Source organism: Macaca mulatta, chromosome 2 (genome assembly GCF_049350105.2).
Source record: "Macaca mulatta isolate MMU2019108-1 chromosome 2, T2T-MMU8v2.0, whole genome shotgun sequence".
Lineage (NCBI taxonomy): Eukaryota > Metazoa > Chordata > Mammalia > Primates > Cercopithecidae > Macaca > Macaca mulatta.
In genome coordinates, this window is record NC_133407.1 from 135,267,789 (window position 1) to 135,286,066 (window position 18,278).

The 18,278-nt window shown below is 40.2% G+C and overlaps 1 protein-coding gene across 3 annotated transcripts; it reads right to left on the reverse strand.

The window, feature by feature from the left end:
- Positions 1-380: 380 nt before the first annotated feature.
- PROK2 (prokineticin 2) lies at positions 381-16,288 on the reverse strand. Of its 3 annotated transcripts, XM_015130419.3 has the most exons (4): positions 15,831-16,288; positions 12,301-12,426; positions 5,296-5,358; positions 2,500-3,673 (listed from the first exon to the last, which is right to left on the reverse strand). In XM_015130419.3, the coding sequence occupies exons 1-4, from the start codon at positions 15,924-15,926 to the stop codon at positions 3,569-3,571; spliced, it is 390 nt and encodes a 129-aa protein (XP_014985905.1). In that variant the 5' UTR covers positions 15,927-16,288; the 3' UTR covers positions 2,500-3,568. The 3 variants fall into 3 exon arrangements, with proteins under 3 accessions (XP_001083022.1, XP_014985905.1, XP_077849453.1); XM_001083022.5 differs by lacking the exon at positions 5,296-5,358 and having other exon boundaries at positions 381-3,673; XM_077993327.1 differs by lacking the exon at positions 2,500-3,673 and having other exon boundaries at positions 4,347-5,358.
- Between the last annotated feature and the right edge of the window lie 1,990 nt (positions 16,289-18,278).

Below are 18,278 nucleotides of genomic sequence, written 5' to 3' on the forward strand. Positions count from 1 at the left end.
TTTCGAGGGTGGTAAGAAAATCAAAGCCACCCAGCTACTATCCTCATTTCTAATTCAACTAGAAAGGTGTCTCATCAAATAGTGTCACTGGGTACCAGTAACCTTTCTATAGGAGTACAGTCCTCTACTGGTTCTCAGCGGCACTCAACTATGGATGCACCTTGAAATTAATTAGGGAGCTTTAAAAAAAATCCCAACACTTAGGCCTCATCCTATAAAAATCAAATCAAAATTTTTCAGAGTGGTGGGTGATGGAAAAAATGGGAACCGTACTTCAAGAACAGCATCATAATTGCATCTCTAATTTTGGGAAATGTGTACTCTGAAAGTACACTAAAAATATATATACATATGCATATATATATATATATATATATATAGTGGGGGATAATAAAGTTTATTTAAAGATCATGTTGTTACAGACTGTCATCTTTGAAATACATTAAAAAATCCTGGAACGAAGATCCATCATACAACACAGTGACTGTAGTTAATATTGTATACTTGAAAATCACTAAGAGAGATATTAACTGTTCTCAACGCAAAAAAAAAAAAAAAAAAAAAGATGTGTGAGGTAGTCCATACATTAATTAGCTCAATTTAGCATTCCACAATGCATCCATATTTCAAAACATCATGTTGTATACCACAAATAAATACAATTTTTGTCAATTAAAATTTGTGAAAATGCTGGAAGAAACTGAGTTCTCTTTAACACAAAAGGAAGTACTGAGAATTGACAACTTTGGGGAAGATATCAGAAGATGAAATACTAATTCCGAGGATATTATCAGAAAGACATAGCAACACGGAGATGGAAACACCATAAAAGGTTGTCGGTGAATTGCACAGGGACCCTTACTGAATACCAGAAGTGTCCGGCTTTTAAAATTAAAATGGCCCCCACCTTTAACCTTCTAAAAATGAAGCTAGAAAAGGGTGATGAGATTTCTAATATTGAAACCAATGAAGAGGAAAACCAGGTTATGTGTTTGATCTATCACTGAACTGACTTCATAAAAGGCTCTAACAAAAGAACTACATGGAAATACTGAGAAGAATGAAGGTTCTCAGCGAGATAGGAGGGTTTACAGGAAATAGTTTTGGCATAAGCTTTTCTATGGTTAAAAAAAATGTTGCTTTTGATAAAAGGCAGAATAAAGTCAGAAATGATAGTTTTCACGAAAGTCAATGTTCGCAAAGAAATCCGAAGGTCCAATAGGGTTTGGGCATCATATTCTAGCACAAGATTTCTGTCTACCTTAGAATGAAGGGAATTCATATTTTCAAAGTAGACGGCGGATTTAGGTTTTCTCGTGTAAATTTTCATCTTGCCTTACTTTGTGGAAATTCTGGTCTATGAAGTCCCAGCAAGTGTGTGAGATGATCCTAGGAACTGGAAGAAACAACATTATAGCCTTTTTTTTTTTTTTTTTTTTTTTTTAATACAGGGTCTTGCTCTGCTACCCAGGCTGGAGTGCAGTAACACAATATCACGGTTCACTGCAGCCTTGATCTCCCAGGCTCAGGTGATCCTCCCACCTCAGCCTCCGGGGTAGCTGGGACTAATGGTGCATGCCACTGTGCCCAGCCAATTTTTCTTTTTTTCTTTTTTTTTTGTAGAGATGGGGTTTCTCCATGTTGCCCAAGCTGGTTTCAAACTCCTGAGTTCAAACGATCCTCTCGCCTTGGCCTCCCAAAGTGCTGGGATTACAGGTGTGAGCCACTGCACCTGGCCAATGTAGCCTCGAAAGTCTTGAATATTATATGAAAACAAAGAACAAAATTGCCAGAGTGCGTTTCTTTACTCATAATTCCCCTTGTTGAAGTTGAATTTTCTTCAGCAAACTTGCAGAGGAATGTTTCTTGAACACAAACTAAACAACCAAAAATAATACTTTTCTGATCAAGTTTGGTAATTAGCACAGCAAAATCCCATACATTTATGGGACACATTAGCTCAAGGGGTAAAATTACATACAATGTGCAATCATAAGCCCTGGCTGAGTCAATAACTACAAAACGGACAGTTTCTGTGTTTGGAAATGGTTGGTGGGTTGGCATGGGCAAGTTTAGTCAGTTGAACACATTTCATAAACTGTTTACTTGCAACGTTGAAACCATTTACAATACTTGGTGGGTTTTCAAGGCCAGCCTACATTGGCATCACCATGTGGTAGCACCTAGCACCCTGCCTAACCACCCGAGACACACACTCCCATCACTCTTTGCCAAGTCAATACACTTAAGTCCCATGAGTCCATTCCTGATTACCATCAGTTTTGCATGGCATCCTTTTCCTTCACGCTCCAAAACCCCACTGATTTACACATTGTTTATTTTTTGAACTACCTTAAAATCCATGCAAACAGAATTCTGCTGTATGTAAGATGAAAATGCACATATCTCTGGGGCTATTTTACCAACCTTGGGGTCTTTCTCCATGTTGGGACATAGCCTATTTAGAAATCTGCTTATAATAAAAACTGACAACACTCGTGACAAAAATAAGGATATACTATTAAAATAAAATGATATACAGTACTGTCATTATTCTGATAAAGAATTTTCACACAGCAATATTGATACAGGTACAAACGGCAATCCATTACAATCGACCTTTCGGTTACAAACAACGTTTAAATTACAACTTAATACCGATTTTAAAATGGTAATCAGTGTTGTGCCAGATTAAAATAAATACTTCCTCTTCAAGTGACATTTTCTAGAATATCTCTAAGTAGGAGACTAAGAAAAAAAACTTTATAAAAAGAAAAAGAAGTAAACGTAATCTTTCATTTTTAGAAAAACCCAAACCTAGAAATCTGGACTAAATTAATTTAGCTTTCCATTCCTTCTGTCCACACACCAGCCCAACAGCAGAGCCGAAGTCCTCTTGAGTGACAGGTTTAGGAAGGGTCCGGCAGCACTCCCAGCGTCCACGCCATGAGAGGAGTTTGGAGTGTCAAGTTCACATATAAACTCTTTTCACTATTTAAATAGCCGGCAAAAAGCTGGATTCCCATCAGCGATTCTGCCATCAAACTCAAAGAGATAAACCTACCACTTTAAAATGCAAGAGCAGGGAAGAGAAATGGAGAAAAATAAAGTAAGGTAAGGGCCTTGAAATTCTTTGAGGTGGAAGAGGCAAGGGACCAAAAGTTGTATGTATGTATGTATGTATGTATGTATGTGTGGCGGGGCACAAATGGGGCTTGGGATGGTGAGGAAAAAAAAAGTTTCTCTAACAAAATATCAAATTCCTATTTTCCTCATTTTTGTGAAAATGGGTATGTTTTTGACATTTAAGAAAAAAGCCAAACCAAACCAAAACACAAACAGGGAAATGAGAACCAGTTCCACAATGCCTTACACTTTATATTTCTATCCAAAAGTAAAATTCCCGATTAAAAAAAAAATCATTTAAAACTCAAAGATAAAAAAGTTACTTGGAAAGTTGAGGAAGCAAAAGCATTTCTTTCTGGCACATTTTTTGTTTGGCACAATCACAAGTAAGACTTTACAGATAAGATGTGGCTATTCACATTTGGTTTCTACTTTAAAGCGATTACTTTCGGGCTAAACAAATAAATCGGTTAAATGAAGTCCGTAAACAGGCCAAGCCTGGCAGACATGGGCAAGTGTGATGCATCCTCCGCCCAACAAATGGAACCTAAATAAAAAAGAAAATGGAGTCAGAGCTGGAAAGGTTTCAAAAACAAACACACCAAACCATTCTTGAGATAGCTATTTAAATAACAACTAGTGTTTACTGAGCGTTAACTACCCATTAGGCAATACGCTCAGTACTTTTTATTTATTTATTATTTATTACTTTTGAGACAGAGTCTTGCTCTGTCACCCAGGCTGGAGGGCAGTGGCACAATTTTGGCTCACTGCAACCTCTGCCTCCCGTGCTCAAGTGATTCTTCTGCCTCAGGCTCCCGAGTAGCTGGGACTACAGGTGCATGCCACCACGGCCAGCTAATTTTTGTAGTCTTTAGTAGAAACAGGGTTTCACCATGTTGGCCAGGCGGGTCTCGAACTACCAACTTCAAGTGAGCTGCCTGCCTCAGCCTCTCAAACTGCTGGGATTACAGGTGTGAGTTACCACACCCGGCCTGCTCAGTCTTTTTATATGTTATCCTTTCCCATTCTTACAATCACCTTGTAAAGATGGCAAGCACTTTAATTGTACCCATTTTACAGATGAGAGAATGAGGCAAAGAGAGACTGGTATATTGGCCAAAGGCACTTATCTAAAACTTGAAGCTTGGCCAGCAGTGAGTGGGCCCAAGAGACCAAGCTTTTAGTCCTCAAGCTGTACTGCCTTTCACTTTTTCTCATTTATTTCTTTTTACGGTATCCTATCACTGAAGCTCCTTAAGCTTGAAGCTGGTATCATGGGCATGACCATGTCTATGCAATAAGCAAATATAAACTCACCATCAATGAGCAATATATAAATTCATACATGTGCACACAGATGCCAGGAGTCAAAATGCTGGGAAAATCTTTAAAAGGAACAGAGGAAAATCAGGGAAGAAGGCAAGCTCAATTTGCATAAATGGAACAAACCACGTAGCAGTGAAAGGTCTGCTTCATTTGAGAGTTACTCTAAGAACCCAGCCCATGTCACCAGCCAAGCTGGGTTGAGGAGGGTCAACCGACAGCGAGCATGGTGGTTGTCTGTGTCAGTGGCAAATGGTGTACACTCCAAATATGTATGCTTTCTAGAATAAAGACAGCAAATGTCATTTTCCCTCCCCTAAGGAATAGCACCTTCCTGAGAATCTGCCTGTCTTACAAGTTATATGGAGAAAGTTTAATCCCAGGCCTGGAGCGTCTGTGAAATCAGATGGCAAGTGACTCTGATTCAGGCTAAAGTGAGAGAGACGAGTGACTACAGACTCATATCTCAGAGATGTTTCCATAGTTTAAACATGGCAGAGGATGTGTTCTTCCTGCTTCCAAACTCAAATGCTTTATTCAACATCATTCTAGTGTATTTCTCATTCTGTTCCACCAAAACGGGCCACCCCACATCAATGATCTGTCCTTATGAGAAAAGCTGAAATGCATTGTTTAGATGCCTTCCAGATAGATTTCTTTGTATATATCATATAGATATCGACATAGATTACCAAAGCTGTCTACAGACAGTGGCAGAACCATTCCAACCTTATATCGGCGCTGAACTGATAGGACAGACCCAACTCTATGGTAGTGCAACAATATAAAGGCTAATTCTTCTGGGCATGTCTTTCGGTGGTACCACACTCGCATTCTTCTTACCTCCTTTTTCCTTTTTCTTCTCTTCCTCTTTCTTCTTTCCTGCCTTCCATTTCCAAAATTGTTCTGGAAGGGCCAGGGAGATGATTGAGATCAATAAATACAAAGGGAAGAAAAAGAGGCAATGGGAGGGCAGGGTATGTATGTAGTGAACTGGTGGAGCAAGATACAGCCAAGCCATCCCAGTTCCTCTGTCCTTCTGCTGTGTCATGACTTCCCAGGTTCTAATGACAGCATCTACATGCAGACATGTTCGCCACTGGATTAATATAGACTTGTGCTCAGAATGGTTCTGTCACTGTGTGTCAAAGGGAACACTGAGGGCTGGCTCTTTTGCTGCCACCAAGAACACATCAGAGGAGGTGAGTACAGCTGGACTGGCTTAGACAATTACAAGTGGATAGCATGAGAAGTGATCATCAATTACCTTTATAGCCCATTCTGACGCTGAGACCTTAAGTTTCCTTTCTGCCAAGCCTAAAACTGGTACATGGGCCAGTGATTCTCAACTAGGGATGACTGTGTCCCCAGGGGACATTTGGCAATGTCTGCAAATGTCTTCATTTGTCACAACTAAGGGCAGGGAGGGGGATGCTCTAGGCATCTAGTGGGTAGAGGCCAAGGATGTTGCTAAACATTTTACAATGCACAGGACAACCCCTATAACAAAGAATTATCTGGCACAAGATGTCAATAGTGCTGAGGCTGAGAAAAACAGACACAGAGAGCAATATCCAAGTAAAAGGAGCCTGAAGTGTGTCAGTGAAATACACCTATAATGAGCATGTTAAACTGTTATAAATGGAGATCACCAAGTATGTTTCTTTCATTTACCCATTCGACAGATACTGAGCGCCACCTTCATACCAGGCCCTATCTTAAGTGCTGAGCATACAACGATGAGCAAAACAGGTGAGGGTGCACATCATCGTGGCGCTTCCCTCTTAATGATACAAGACAGAACACCAGTAAAATTGTTTCAGCTGCTTACGGGTGCTCACAGCCTTCTGCTTTCTGCATCGTGACACTATGATCACTCTCTGGACTGTCACATGGGGTGGGCAGTACCTTGGGCCTGGTAGAAAAGAAAAATCACGTGGATTGTGTGCCATGGGTCAGTTCTCAGAAGGCATCATTTATGAATGTCATCCCAAACCTCAGCACCAGATTTTTGCTTTGTCTGAGACAGAGGTAAGTGACTTCCTTTTGAGGTGAAGCAAAGGTCCTGGACTGAGATTACTCAGCTAGGAGGGAATAATGCTCATAGTCAAACACAGTCCTGCTTTCTTCCAGATATTGCTCTCTTCTCAAATACCACCAAGCCCAGACACCAGACTCTCTAAAGAGGGGACCATATCCGTTTTACTCATGAGCATATAGCTCTTAGTCTTGTACACAGAAAACACTCAGGAAATACTAGTTATGTGCCAATCACATGCCCTGCAATGCCCCACAGAGACTAGAAGCTCCCCAAAGGGCAGAAGTGAGATGACCGTCTCAGATCCCGAGGCTCCCCTCACTACCCTGCCCAGCTCCGAGCAGGCAAAATGTAACTCACACCACCAAACTTAGAGATGGACTCACCATGAAGCCCAAGAGGCCAAAGCCCCTCTCTAGTCCAGGACCTAGAGGAGGGACCCTGGTAGTGTGTTCACGAGGTCATCTGTTTTTGTGAAACTTTCAAAAAATACTTTGTAATCTTTAAATCAAGGACACCGAGACCGTATGAACATCAATCTGGATCTGCCTGAACTGCAGGGTCCTTGATACTGAGGTGCTTTTTTCTCATTCAAACCCAGTTCACTCAGATCTGTGAGCTCCTAATGACAAAAACCATGATTCCTTTTCTCTTTTCTTTTCTCTCTTCTCTTCTTTTCTTCTTTCTTTCTTTCTTTCTTTCTTTCTTTTTTTTTTTTTGTGAGTCAGAGTCTTGCTCTGTTGTTGCACTTAGACTGGAGTGCAATGGCGTGATCTCAGCTCACTGTAGCCTCCGCCTCCCAGGTTCCAGAGATTCTCCCACCTCAGCCTTCCGAGTAGCTGGGACTACAGGAACGTGCACCCACGCCCAGCTAATTTTTGTATTTTTAGTCGAGAACGGGTTTTGCCATGTTGCCCAGGTTGGTCTTGAACTCCTGGCCTCGAGTGATCCGCCCATCTCGGCCTCCCAAAGTCTGGGGGTTACAGGCATAAGCCACTGTGCCTGGCCAAAAGCCATGATTTCTGATATTATACACTCAGTAGATGCTTGTCAATTTCTTGACTGGCCCATTCACTTCTAGATTTACAGACACTGAGTGACAAAGCTAACAGGCGTGTCTCATAATCACAAATGCATGAGAAAGTGCTTACGGAAGATGCACACCGGAACCCCTTAGTCCAAACTTCATGGTTTACTTTAGAATCAACCAACACTCAATGCAAAGTTTCCAATAGCCTAGAATTCCAAACAGCAAATTCTAGAAGTTACCGAGGCAGATCATCCAGCACTTTGAGAAAGCATGATTTTTACTCTTTTACAGCACTTTTAAAGAGAAATTAGCACTTATAAAAGGGCAACATGAGGGATCGTTATGGCGTGGAAATGTTTTGTGCCTTAACTGTATCAATGTCAATATCCTGCTTGTAATATTGTACTATAGTTTTGCAAGATGTCACCACTGGGAGAAACTGGGCAAAGAGTATGTAGTACCAAAGTTGAGAAAAACCTGTATTAGACTAAAGCCTATTTCTGTCTTGTAAGCTCTTTTGCTGAATTGAACCTATAAAACACAGCTATGATGCTATCCCAAGAAATAATAATAGACAGTAGCTCTTGACATCATGAGAGGAAAGATGAGAAAATTAGCATATTATGCTTTCTTCCCCATCTGTTGCAAATTTTTAGTTGCATTAGTTATATTTTCATGTTTTAAATTTTTTTACTTAAAAATATATTAAAATTTTAATAACTTCACATTCTGAAATTATAATTATGTTTACAATGTTTTGTTATAGGCTGGTTCTAAAATAGAAACCACTAATAATTTTTAAAATATTAAGTTAAAAAAACAAAAGTACCAGATTTTTATTTGAATTTTCTTCCTTCAGAAAAGGAAAATATATTGGTCAACTTTTAAAGTGAAGTTTTTAAAAAATCCTGGTGCTAAAAATGTTCACATAAAAAGTGCAGCAAAATTTAAAACAAGATTGTTTGAAGGAAACATAGTTGTTTAAACTGAACAAATTCAGAAAACAACATGCAGTAAAAATTAAAGTATTAGTCACATAATTATTGAACACTAAAAAGTGTTTAAAGCTTTCAAACCTAAACATTAGTCAAAATGGGAAGGAAATGGCTAATCTTCTATGTAAACTTTGGAAAGTAGAGGCATTAATAGAAACGTTGTTGTTTTGTTTTGTTTTTTAAACAGAAAGTTTCTTCTATAGGCATGATTCAGTAAGTCATTCTTAACTGTTAAAAATGCACCTGTAATCCCAGCACTTTGGGAGGCCGAGGCGAGTGGATCACAAGGTCAGGAGATCGAAACCATCCTGGCTAATACAGTGAAACCCTGTCTCTACTAAAAATACAAAAAAAAAAAAAAAAAATTAGCCGGGCATGGTGGCAGGCACCTGTAGTCCCAGGTACTCGGGAGGCTGAGGTGAGAGAATGGTGTGAACCCGGGAGGCAAAGCTTGCAGTGAGCTGAGATCACGCCACTGTACTCCAGCGCAGGTGACAGAGTGAGACTCCATCTCAAAAAAAAAAAAATTGAGAAAAATGAACACCTGTTAAAGCTATTATTTGCTTTAAAATGTGTTTAGAAAATATGCATACTGTGTTTCCTGGGTGAACTCATATATTTTATTCTATCTTAAAATTATCAAATATAAAGTTCAAAACTATACAATTATAAAACAATAGCCTGTCAGGGACTGTAAACTCTACAAGTTAATTGGTACATCTTAAATAAAACAGTAAACTGACCTCGGTAGCTATCAACTCCTACCTATGGTTCTCAGTTTCATTCATCAAATACTGTTCACTTGACCCAAATAAACAGATTTTTGGTGGCTAATGACTAAGCTGAAACAAAATGAAAAAAAAAATCTATATAGTGTCTGCATTTTTACTGTCTACTAATGAGCCATTAAACTTGAGAGCATAATTGAATACTGTATATAATGTTCATCAGAATGTACTGAGGAAAGACTTTTTCTTTCTTGAGTTGTTTTGAAAAGACTACACAGCTGAGAGATATTCTGGAAGAAACTAGATTTTTTTTCTACAATAGGTAAATTTCATCTGGAACAAGTAGCAACTCTGGGACCTACTCTTAAAATAGGTCATCAAAATAACCTTTGAAAATGTATTTGAAGACAAAAAAGCAACCAATATGAAAAGTTAGAAAATAAAATTCCAGAAATACATTTCAAGTGAGCATCTGAAAACCATACTCTGTTATTTAAAGATTTCATTATTGGATCCCTGATAAAAACAAAATCAAAGAGATGTAGCCAGGCTTATGAAAGAAGACTGCATTTGTTTACTTTCCAAATTAATCTTGGACTAAACCTGAAATTGAAGTTATCTAGGAACTGGGGAAAAAGAATTCGGTTCTCTTTTAAATATTGCAGAGGACTGGAACACTCAAAACTATCGGATGGCACAAACTCCCAGTCTGAACTGTTATCACTCATTCCAGTGATCATTTTGTCCCTATTATCCAAACAAACCAGTTTTGGTTAATTGGACTAAAAAGTGTTCAAATGAAACCCAACAACTACTTTCATGGAGGTAGAGGCGTGTAATGATTAAGACCACATAAACAATAGAGTGTCACAAAGAATAAAGTTGAGTATCTCTTGTTTACTCACGGCCTGTGTTGCTGAACCCCTCTGAGGCTTAATGTTGTGTATAGGCTTGTTGTATTAAATAAGAAGTATATATACAACATTTAATATAGAGGATCCGGTATGTCACAGTATTTAACAAGGTGCAATTATGATTGCTATTAACACAAACATAGTTCCACGGGAAGTGTCACTTTTCCCTTGTTTTAGTAAACAGGCTACGTGATTCTAACATCTAGGGCATGTGAAACTATACTAATACTGTATAAAAACAACACAATTTTTCTTTTTCCAGACAGAGTCTTGCTGGAGTGTAGTGATACAATTATGCTCACTGCAGCCTGAAAATCCTGGACTCAACTGATCCCCCCCGGCCCGCCATCTCAGCCTTCCTGGTAACTAGGACTACAGCTATGTGCCACCATGCCCAGCTAATTTTAAAAAATGTTTCTATAGAGACAGGGTCTCACTATGTTGCCCAGGCTGGTCTCAAATTCCTGGGCTCAAGCAAACTGCCTGCCTCAGACTCCCAAATTGCTGGGATTACAGTGTGAGCCACTATGCAAGCCAAAAACAACGTAATTCTTAAAGGAGAAAGTTAAGACAAAGCGAGACTCCGTCTCAAAAAAAAAAAAAAAAAAGAGTAAGTGTTTCAGAGACAATGACTTAAGTGTACAAAAGATAACTCATAATTCAATAAGGGTGTTGAAAATAACAAGATCAATACTAAAGGCAGCTGGGCCAGTGGCCCCTCTTCTAGGGAAGTTTGGCATTGAGACACACAACTAACACTTTAAACCTCTTCTGTCCAAGAATAAACAATGCATGTCATGTTTTTTAATGACAGTGCAGTCTTGCATGGTAAAACCACAGGAGGGATGGTTTAAACGTAACAGGAAGCATTTCACAAGGCAACCACAGGAAAGCCAAAAGCAAATTCAGTCTTTAGATAGGCCCAAACTACTGGAATCCACATTACGGCTTGCAGAGCTAGACCTGGGTCAAGGGGCCACAATTTCTTTCATTCTGTTCACTCCGAGGAGGTCAAAATATTAACTATTCTCTGGGACTGTCGAGTACAGGAAAGATGTTTGGCTGTATTACATTTTAAAACCCTAAATCACATGTGAAAAAATAAGACAGAAAACGGAATTTGGTTTGCTTTGAAAACATTCTACTTGTTTTTAAAAGAAAGTATACAATGTGTAGAAAGAACACTCTGAAGAGACTGAGCTCAACCTCTCGCAAACCACCTGGCCTAGGACTTGCAATGCCTCTGGAGGCACTTTACTGATGGGAAAAATGCGGAGGTGGAACCAGAGGAAGGCAACGCAACCTGGCATTGCTGGGGGGCTCTGTTGAGGCCTCACAGTGTTTCAAAGGTTTTTAATCAGAAGGCCAAGAACTCTCCAGTTCCACATGCCTTCTGCCTCCCACCCACCCGCTTCCTCATATAATGTAAACCTTCCCGACCCCTGTAGACAGGTGGGTCTGCAACCCTTGGGGACACAACCTCTCAAGCCCTGTCCAATCCTGCCATCCTATGATCATGCCATTACTGTTAATAACTTTTCAAAAGTGTTGTTTAGGTCACTGTGATATTGAGTTGACAGATAATACAGCAAGTTGGAAAATTAAATATCATCAATCTCTAAAATTGTGAACAATGTATCCTGTAGGTAGAGTCAAAATATAGAATGTTTAAACTAACATACAAGAGTGACTGTATAGTCGATTTTCTTAAAAAAACCCAAAACGCAGAGCTTATGCCTTATCAGTAGATCTAATATTAAAAGCAGTCTTTTCAAGAACTTCTATACTCCGATTTCTGCAAAGATGCATACTAAAGTATAATATATATTTTTGTTCTAAATAAATTTTAAGCAAATTCATGTGTTGGAAATTATATTGGTAAAATGCTTCTAACACTATGAGAGTAATAACATGAAAATTATCACTGGAATAAGAAAGACAGAGGATACAATTCTTTGAAATGAAAGGGGAGAGGAGAGGGGGTAGTTTTCCACTGTTATCCTTGCTAACGTCCAATATTCATTTGTTTGCCGAGCACATTACCCGGTCCTTCATGTCATACAGACCTTGCTCGCAGTTATCACAGTAGAACCACCATGAATACAAATATATATATATATATATATATATATATTATACTAACTTTACGAGTCAGTGGATGGCAGCTGTCTCCCAGTTTGCCCATAGGTGTGCAAATCCTTATGCTCTTAACCCAGATACTGACAGCACAGCACATGCCTCCACCACATTGGGAGTCCTTGTCACAAGCCTGAAATGTAATAAACAAACAGATAAATATAGATAACAGGAAAGACTCAGGCTAAGGAAATATATAATTGGCAGTGAAAATTCCCTTTAAATATCTAAACACTTCAACTTTAATAATCACATATATTTTAAAAAATGATAACCTTCATTTACTTGTGTATATCTACAATACAATCTGATCAGAATAGCTATTTCTTATTTTTTGAAATTGGGCTAAATTCTAGCCCCTGGATTATGAAAATCTTAAATAAACATAAGATTTTTTAAAAAAATGAAATCAGCTCTCTTTTTCCAGCGCTTTAGGGCTGAATTGGCTTTGAACTTGAAGAACAAGACTATATTAGTCTTACACTACACATGGCCATTAGGAACTACATAAATCCAATCACAAGATTTTATGACTATTAACTGCAGAATACACTGGGGCCAATTTTAAAAAAGAGATTTAAATAGTCTCTAAATCTGGCATGAAACACTCCAGACCCATAAAGGCACTGAGGTAAATTTTAGAAGTGCTCATTTTGCCTTTCAAATATTTGCATTTTGGTTCATGAAACTTGACGTTTCTCACACCGACTTGCTTTTTCATCATTTTCTCTTTAAAGAAGTCTCATAGGTTGAGAATGGACAGACCAAGATGCTTGCCTTATGTTACTCTTCCTTCAGGTGAATAAGCTGCAAAGAGCAAATTACTGGCTTAGGATAAACATATATGCACATTACAAAACCAGCTAACAATCCTGTAAGATCCATCAGTTTAAGAAATGCAAGTGACAGGTGCAATTGTCAATAGTAATTACTCAAGGCACCTGCTTTCAATATAAAAGTTGTAAATACATACAATGAAACAATGGAGGAAACAATGGAATGAAACAACTATGGAGGAATTTCCATACTCTACTAAATAGAAATAAATAATGAAGCCTAAATTTATTTGCATGAAAATGGATCTGAAGAACTATTATTCTTTCCTAGAACCAACAAAAAATAGAATGCTTTGTTTGAACCGTGGGCAGTAATCTGTTTTGCTAGTGATAAGATAAAAACATCCTGTACTATATATGTAAGAAACTAAAACCTCTATCATTTAGGCACAAATTTAAATGTATAATTAGTGGAAACAACTAAAACAGTCCTTCAAAATTCTTAGTTTTGAGGACAGTCATAACTTCTCAAGACATAAAAATATGGGCACATTCTTCACATTATTTCTCATTAAAAGTAACCAACCATTTTACTTTAAAGTTCATTTTCTTCCCTCATTGGAATATATCTCTCAGTCTATCTAAAACAAGTATCTGGATAAAAGGTAAAAATTTCACCTTGAGTTTTTGCATTCATCTTGAGGTGTTTGGATTTTACAGGACAATATATAAATGTTTCAACTTTCCAATTTTTATCTGCATGCCAGAAATCATGTAAATGTAGCCATTGCATCCCATAAATAAGATGTCTAGTCAATGATCTTTTACAATATAGTTTTAACAAATCTATGTGGGCATACAAATCAATTTCAAAATACCTACATACACTACCCAAAAAACTGTAGATGTAAGATGGAAGTTTTAGCCAGTATTTTATTTCAACAGATGCTCAATACCCTGAATTTTGAGGCCCCATGAGTTTTTTTAATGAGACAATCAAACATCTAGCCAAAATCCTTTAAAATTCAATCACCTGGATGTTTAACATGCTATATACAATATATCTTGATAAGTTACTGAATTTTTCATTTGAATCCAGATGATTTCTGTCATAGAGACATAACTGCAGTTTATTGCACTGTTGCTTTAGAGACATTTAAAAAAATTCTCTTTTTGTAACACTGAGTTACAATAACAATAACAAAAACAGCACACATAACTATGTAATAAGCCCAGTCTAAGCCTCTCTAACAGATAGACAGCCAATGTGATAAAATTTTATTTTGTAACAAAAGCTTCAGTTCTTGGAAAATTTACAAAGAGTTGCACAGGTTTATATATTTTTAATTAGACAGCTGTTTCCTAATGCCCTTCATCTTTAACCCATTGCAAATCTATTCAGATAGTGTTGTCCTGTGAATGGAACAAAAAGATACTTATATTGCAAAGGGATCTTGGGCTCAGAGGATTAGGAGAAACTTTAAATGAGCCAGCAGGAGAAGAGGGAGAAAAAAATCCAATCATGTTTCAATTCTCATGTATTAGAAAGACCTGCAAAAACTTTTTTTCAACCACATGGACTGGCAAAGCTATGCAAGTAATTGTTTTAAAAACCTCTTTTCTAATAAATATCACAGAGCTTACAGTTAAAAATCTGTTGGATATATACAAATGCTGTCATAGCATAAGGACTTCCAAAATTCTATAAACCTAATAACTAATATAGAGAAAATAGGACTTGATTTTCTCAAGACAATGACATTTCCTTTAAAGTCAAATGTTATTTTATTATCTAGGTATCAACATTTCAAACATAGACATTTTATGTAAATCCTATTATGTGCACTTAAATATTTTAAGTAATTTAATGAAGGTGTGAAATAATTCCTCGCTTAAAAAAAAAAACAGTAAAGAAGTTGAACAACCAGGAAATGATAGCAGTTTCGCCTTGTTAATGTAAACCAGACTATTTACTATTGTACTGCAAACCCAATTCTTCAGATCCACACAAAATTGTTGGGAGTGGGAGAGAACCGAACTAATTCCTGCTTACAAAAAAGACGAAGACATCTTTAAGTTTAAACATCTACACAGCAACCTACTCCATCATTATGCTGGAGCACTGGAGGTGCTTTGCCAGGAATTAGAAATTTAAAACTTTTATGGGGAGACCTCAAGACCCTGGCGGGGAAAAGCCCCGGAACCCAGAAGGAAGCGCCCACAATTGCCTTTCAAAGCGCTCACATGGCCCTGGACCAAGCGATTTCAAAGGGTTTCTGCGGAGGACGCATCGGGAGCAAACTCTTTGATTGTAGGATTAAGACTCTGGGCACTTGGGGAATTCGTCTTGGTCCTTTGCATTTCAGGAAGGGGCCGTCAAATTTTAAGGTTCGACGCTGGAGCGCCTCCAAAAGTACTTGAGAAGACTCAGAGAGAAACTTCTTTCAGCCTAACAGAAGAAAAATGCGAGGAGTGAGGCTGTGGGTGATGAGGGAGAAGTAAGTGGGAGAAGGTGGTAATAAAGGTGGTGGGCGACATCCTTGTCACTTTTTCTTCCAGGACGCGCCCAGTGTCCCCAGCCGTCTGCTGCTTTTGGATCTGGGCATTTTCCCAAGCGCACCAAGGGGCGAATGGGGCAGGTGTCCCCACCCAGGGCGACCCTCCCTTTGCCTCTAGCCTGCCCTTCAGGGTCCCGTCCCAAGACCCCTGGGCACATCGCAGGCGCGCATCAGGGGCGGACAGGTGCGCCAGGGCCGCTTACCCCGGTGATCACGGCGGCGTCCCCGACGCGGGGCGTGAGCAGCAGCGGCGGCAGCAGCAGGAGGAGCAGGAGTGGGGCGCAGCGCGGGCTTCTCATGGCGCCCTCGGGACTGGGCGGCCGCCGGAGGCGGTTGGGGGCTCGGGGCCGGGGCGCGCTGGGTGGAGCGCGGAGCGGCAGGCGGACGGGCGCGGCGGCTCCCGCGAGCCTCGGGGCCGTTATAAAGGCTAGCCCCGCCGTGACTCACGCCGGCGCCCGCCCGGCAGCACACGCGGGGGGCACGGCGCGAGCACACGCCCCACGCCCCACGCCCCACGCGCACACGCGCGCCCGCCTGGGCCCGGCCGGTTCCCAGACGAGCACGTGCTGCGCGCGGCCCCCCGCGCCCCCGCCTCGGGCGCCACGCAGGCAGCGCTCCTCGCGGGGCGCCCCGCTCCGCGCCGTTCCCTCCGCCGTCGCCCGGCCGCCGCCTTTCGCACGCGCCGGAATCGCTTTTGTGGTCTCCGAGTCACTCATTTGCTGTCCTGGTTTCCAAAACTCCACGTGCTCTGCGCCGAAAACTTGCAAATCATTTGCTGTACAGATGTTTAGGGGGCGCCTACTACGTGCCTGGCGCTGCAGACACATAGGAGGCGGGGGGTGGGTGAGGGAGACACAGCAGCCCCTGAATCCATTCGTTTGCTCAGCAGGTCTGAACTGGGCGCCCGCTGTGTGCCAGCTACTGCCACCGGCTCTGTCCTCACGGTGGAATAACTTAACAGAGAAGACAGACATCAATCACATACCCTGGAAACGTGGAAGGCAGAGGAAAAGAACAAAGGGAGAGCAAAATCGCCCCAATCCCACATCCCCGACGACGTGGAAGGATTTGTCCTTCCAACTGCAGAACTCCTATTTGTTTCTTTCGTGTCAGATGGCTTCCCTTTATGCCCACATCTGTTCCCGACCCTCTCCTCTGATTTTCCTCACATGTATTTCCTCCCCTCTTCAGCCCCGCGCCAGCTCCAGGCACAGCCGTTCAGGGTGATGCCAAAGGGAAATGAGAACGCCTGGTTTCGAGTGCCAGCCTGAGGCCCCTTAAGCCCTAGGTACGCAGCTCTCTCTTCTTTCTTTAACTTTCCAGCCCAGGAAAATCACCCTTCGGTTTTACAGATGCGATAGGGCATTATTGTGATTCGTTCATTCATGTAAACATGAATTGAGTGTCTAGTGGGTTCCAGGCACACCAGGAAAGAACAAGTGGCAGATTTACCCTCCATCTCTGACCCTAGCCTGGCTCCAAGAATTGCAGCCTGTTTCCCTCAACAAAAATGATGTCAAGAATACCTAGATGTGACCACACCAAATTTGCTTGCCCGTTTTGGGAAACCCAACTTTCTTCGTGAACAGTCAGAACCTCTGGCTTTCCTGGTCTCTTAAGAACCACAAACTATTGAAAAGCAGATGCGTCTTTCAGCCTCTAATAAATGCAGTAAGGAGAGTTGGGACAGAGTTACTTTCAGACTGTGGGGCTCCCCTATGCCAAAGCATGCAGACGAAATGTGGGGGCTAGCGGGGGGGGGAAGGCAGGCAATTATCTGAATGTTAAACAGCTGAATATTTGGAAACCCCACTCTTTGGCTGCTTTTAAAAAATCTTTTTCACACGTGTTCTCATGTTTAAAAAACGCCATGAACAGAAAACACAATAGGAGTTAAACGCTTTTTTTCAACTTAAAAAAAAATGTTAAAATTGGACTCACAGTGGACTAAGTAGAAACAGTAGCAAGTGACAGACTTGTGGAAAGTTTCCTTTTCCAGTCTCCATGCCAACGCTAGCTCGGGAATGCTGCCGGGTAAATGTAAAAACCAGTCAACATGGATTTTAACATTCCTATGACTTTCTTTTAATGGTCTATTTCATATTCGCTACTATTGAATGCCAGCTTGGGTATTCCCTGCTTCTTCAAGCATAGAAAATATGATATGTCTACATAGGAAAAATCAGATTTCAAAAGTGGCTGGCTTCTTACACAGCTGTTTGGGAAACAATCCTCATAAGGCTGTTTTGAAACAAGTTTAAAAAAAAAAAGAAACAAGTTTGGAAACACTTAAAAATAGGGTTGGTTTAGTTTCATGTTGTTTCTTTTGGAAATTTTAATTGTTTTAATGCTTTAGCAGAGAAATGAAGGCTCTTGATATGACACATTTGTCTCTGAGGCCAAGTTTGAAAACTGAAGTCTGACTTCAATTGTTATAAAGGGAAAAATGAAAAAAAAAAAAAAAAGAAGAATTTGGATTAGTTTGTTAAAAAAGGCAGGAGGGACAACTTAGCAACAATGAAATAGAAATGAAACAGTAGTTTATTGTTTCTGTTCTATTACTGTAACTGTTGATATTGCCACATGATCAATTCTGCCCAGGCATAACTGTATCAGGTGAAATGAGCCTTGTGTGTGTAAAGTATAGCCTA

Excerpts from the sequence above, each read along its gene's own strand:
- PROK2 (XM_077993327.1), bottom strand. The coding sequence starts at position 15,926 with ATGAGAAGCCCGCGCTGCGCCCCACTCCTGCTCCTCCTGCTGCTGCCG. Across the intron at positions 12,427-15,830 it reads ACGCCGCCGTGATCACCGGG|GCTTGTGACAAGGACTCCCA; the intron begins GTAAGCGGCCCT and ends ATTACATTTCAG. Across the intron at positions 5,359-12,300 it reads GCCATCCACTGACTCGTAAA|AACAATTTTGGAAATGGAAG; the intron begins GTTAGTATAATA and ends TGGCCCTTCCAG.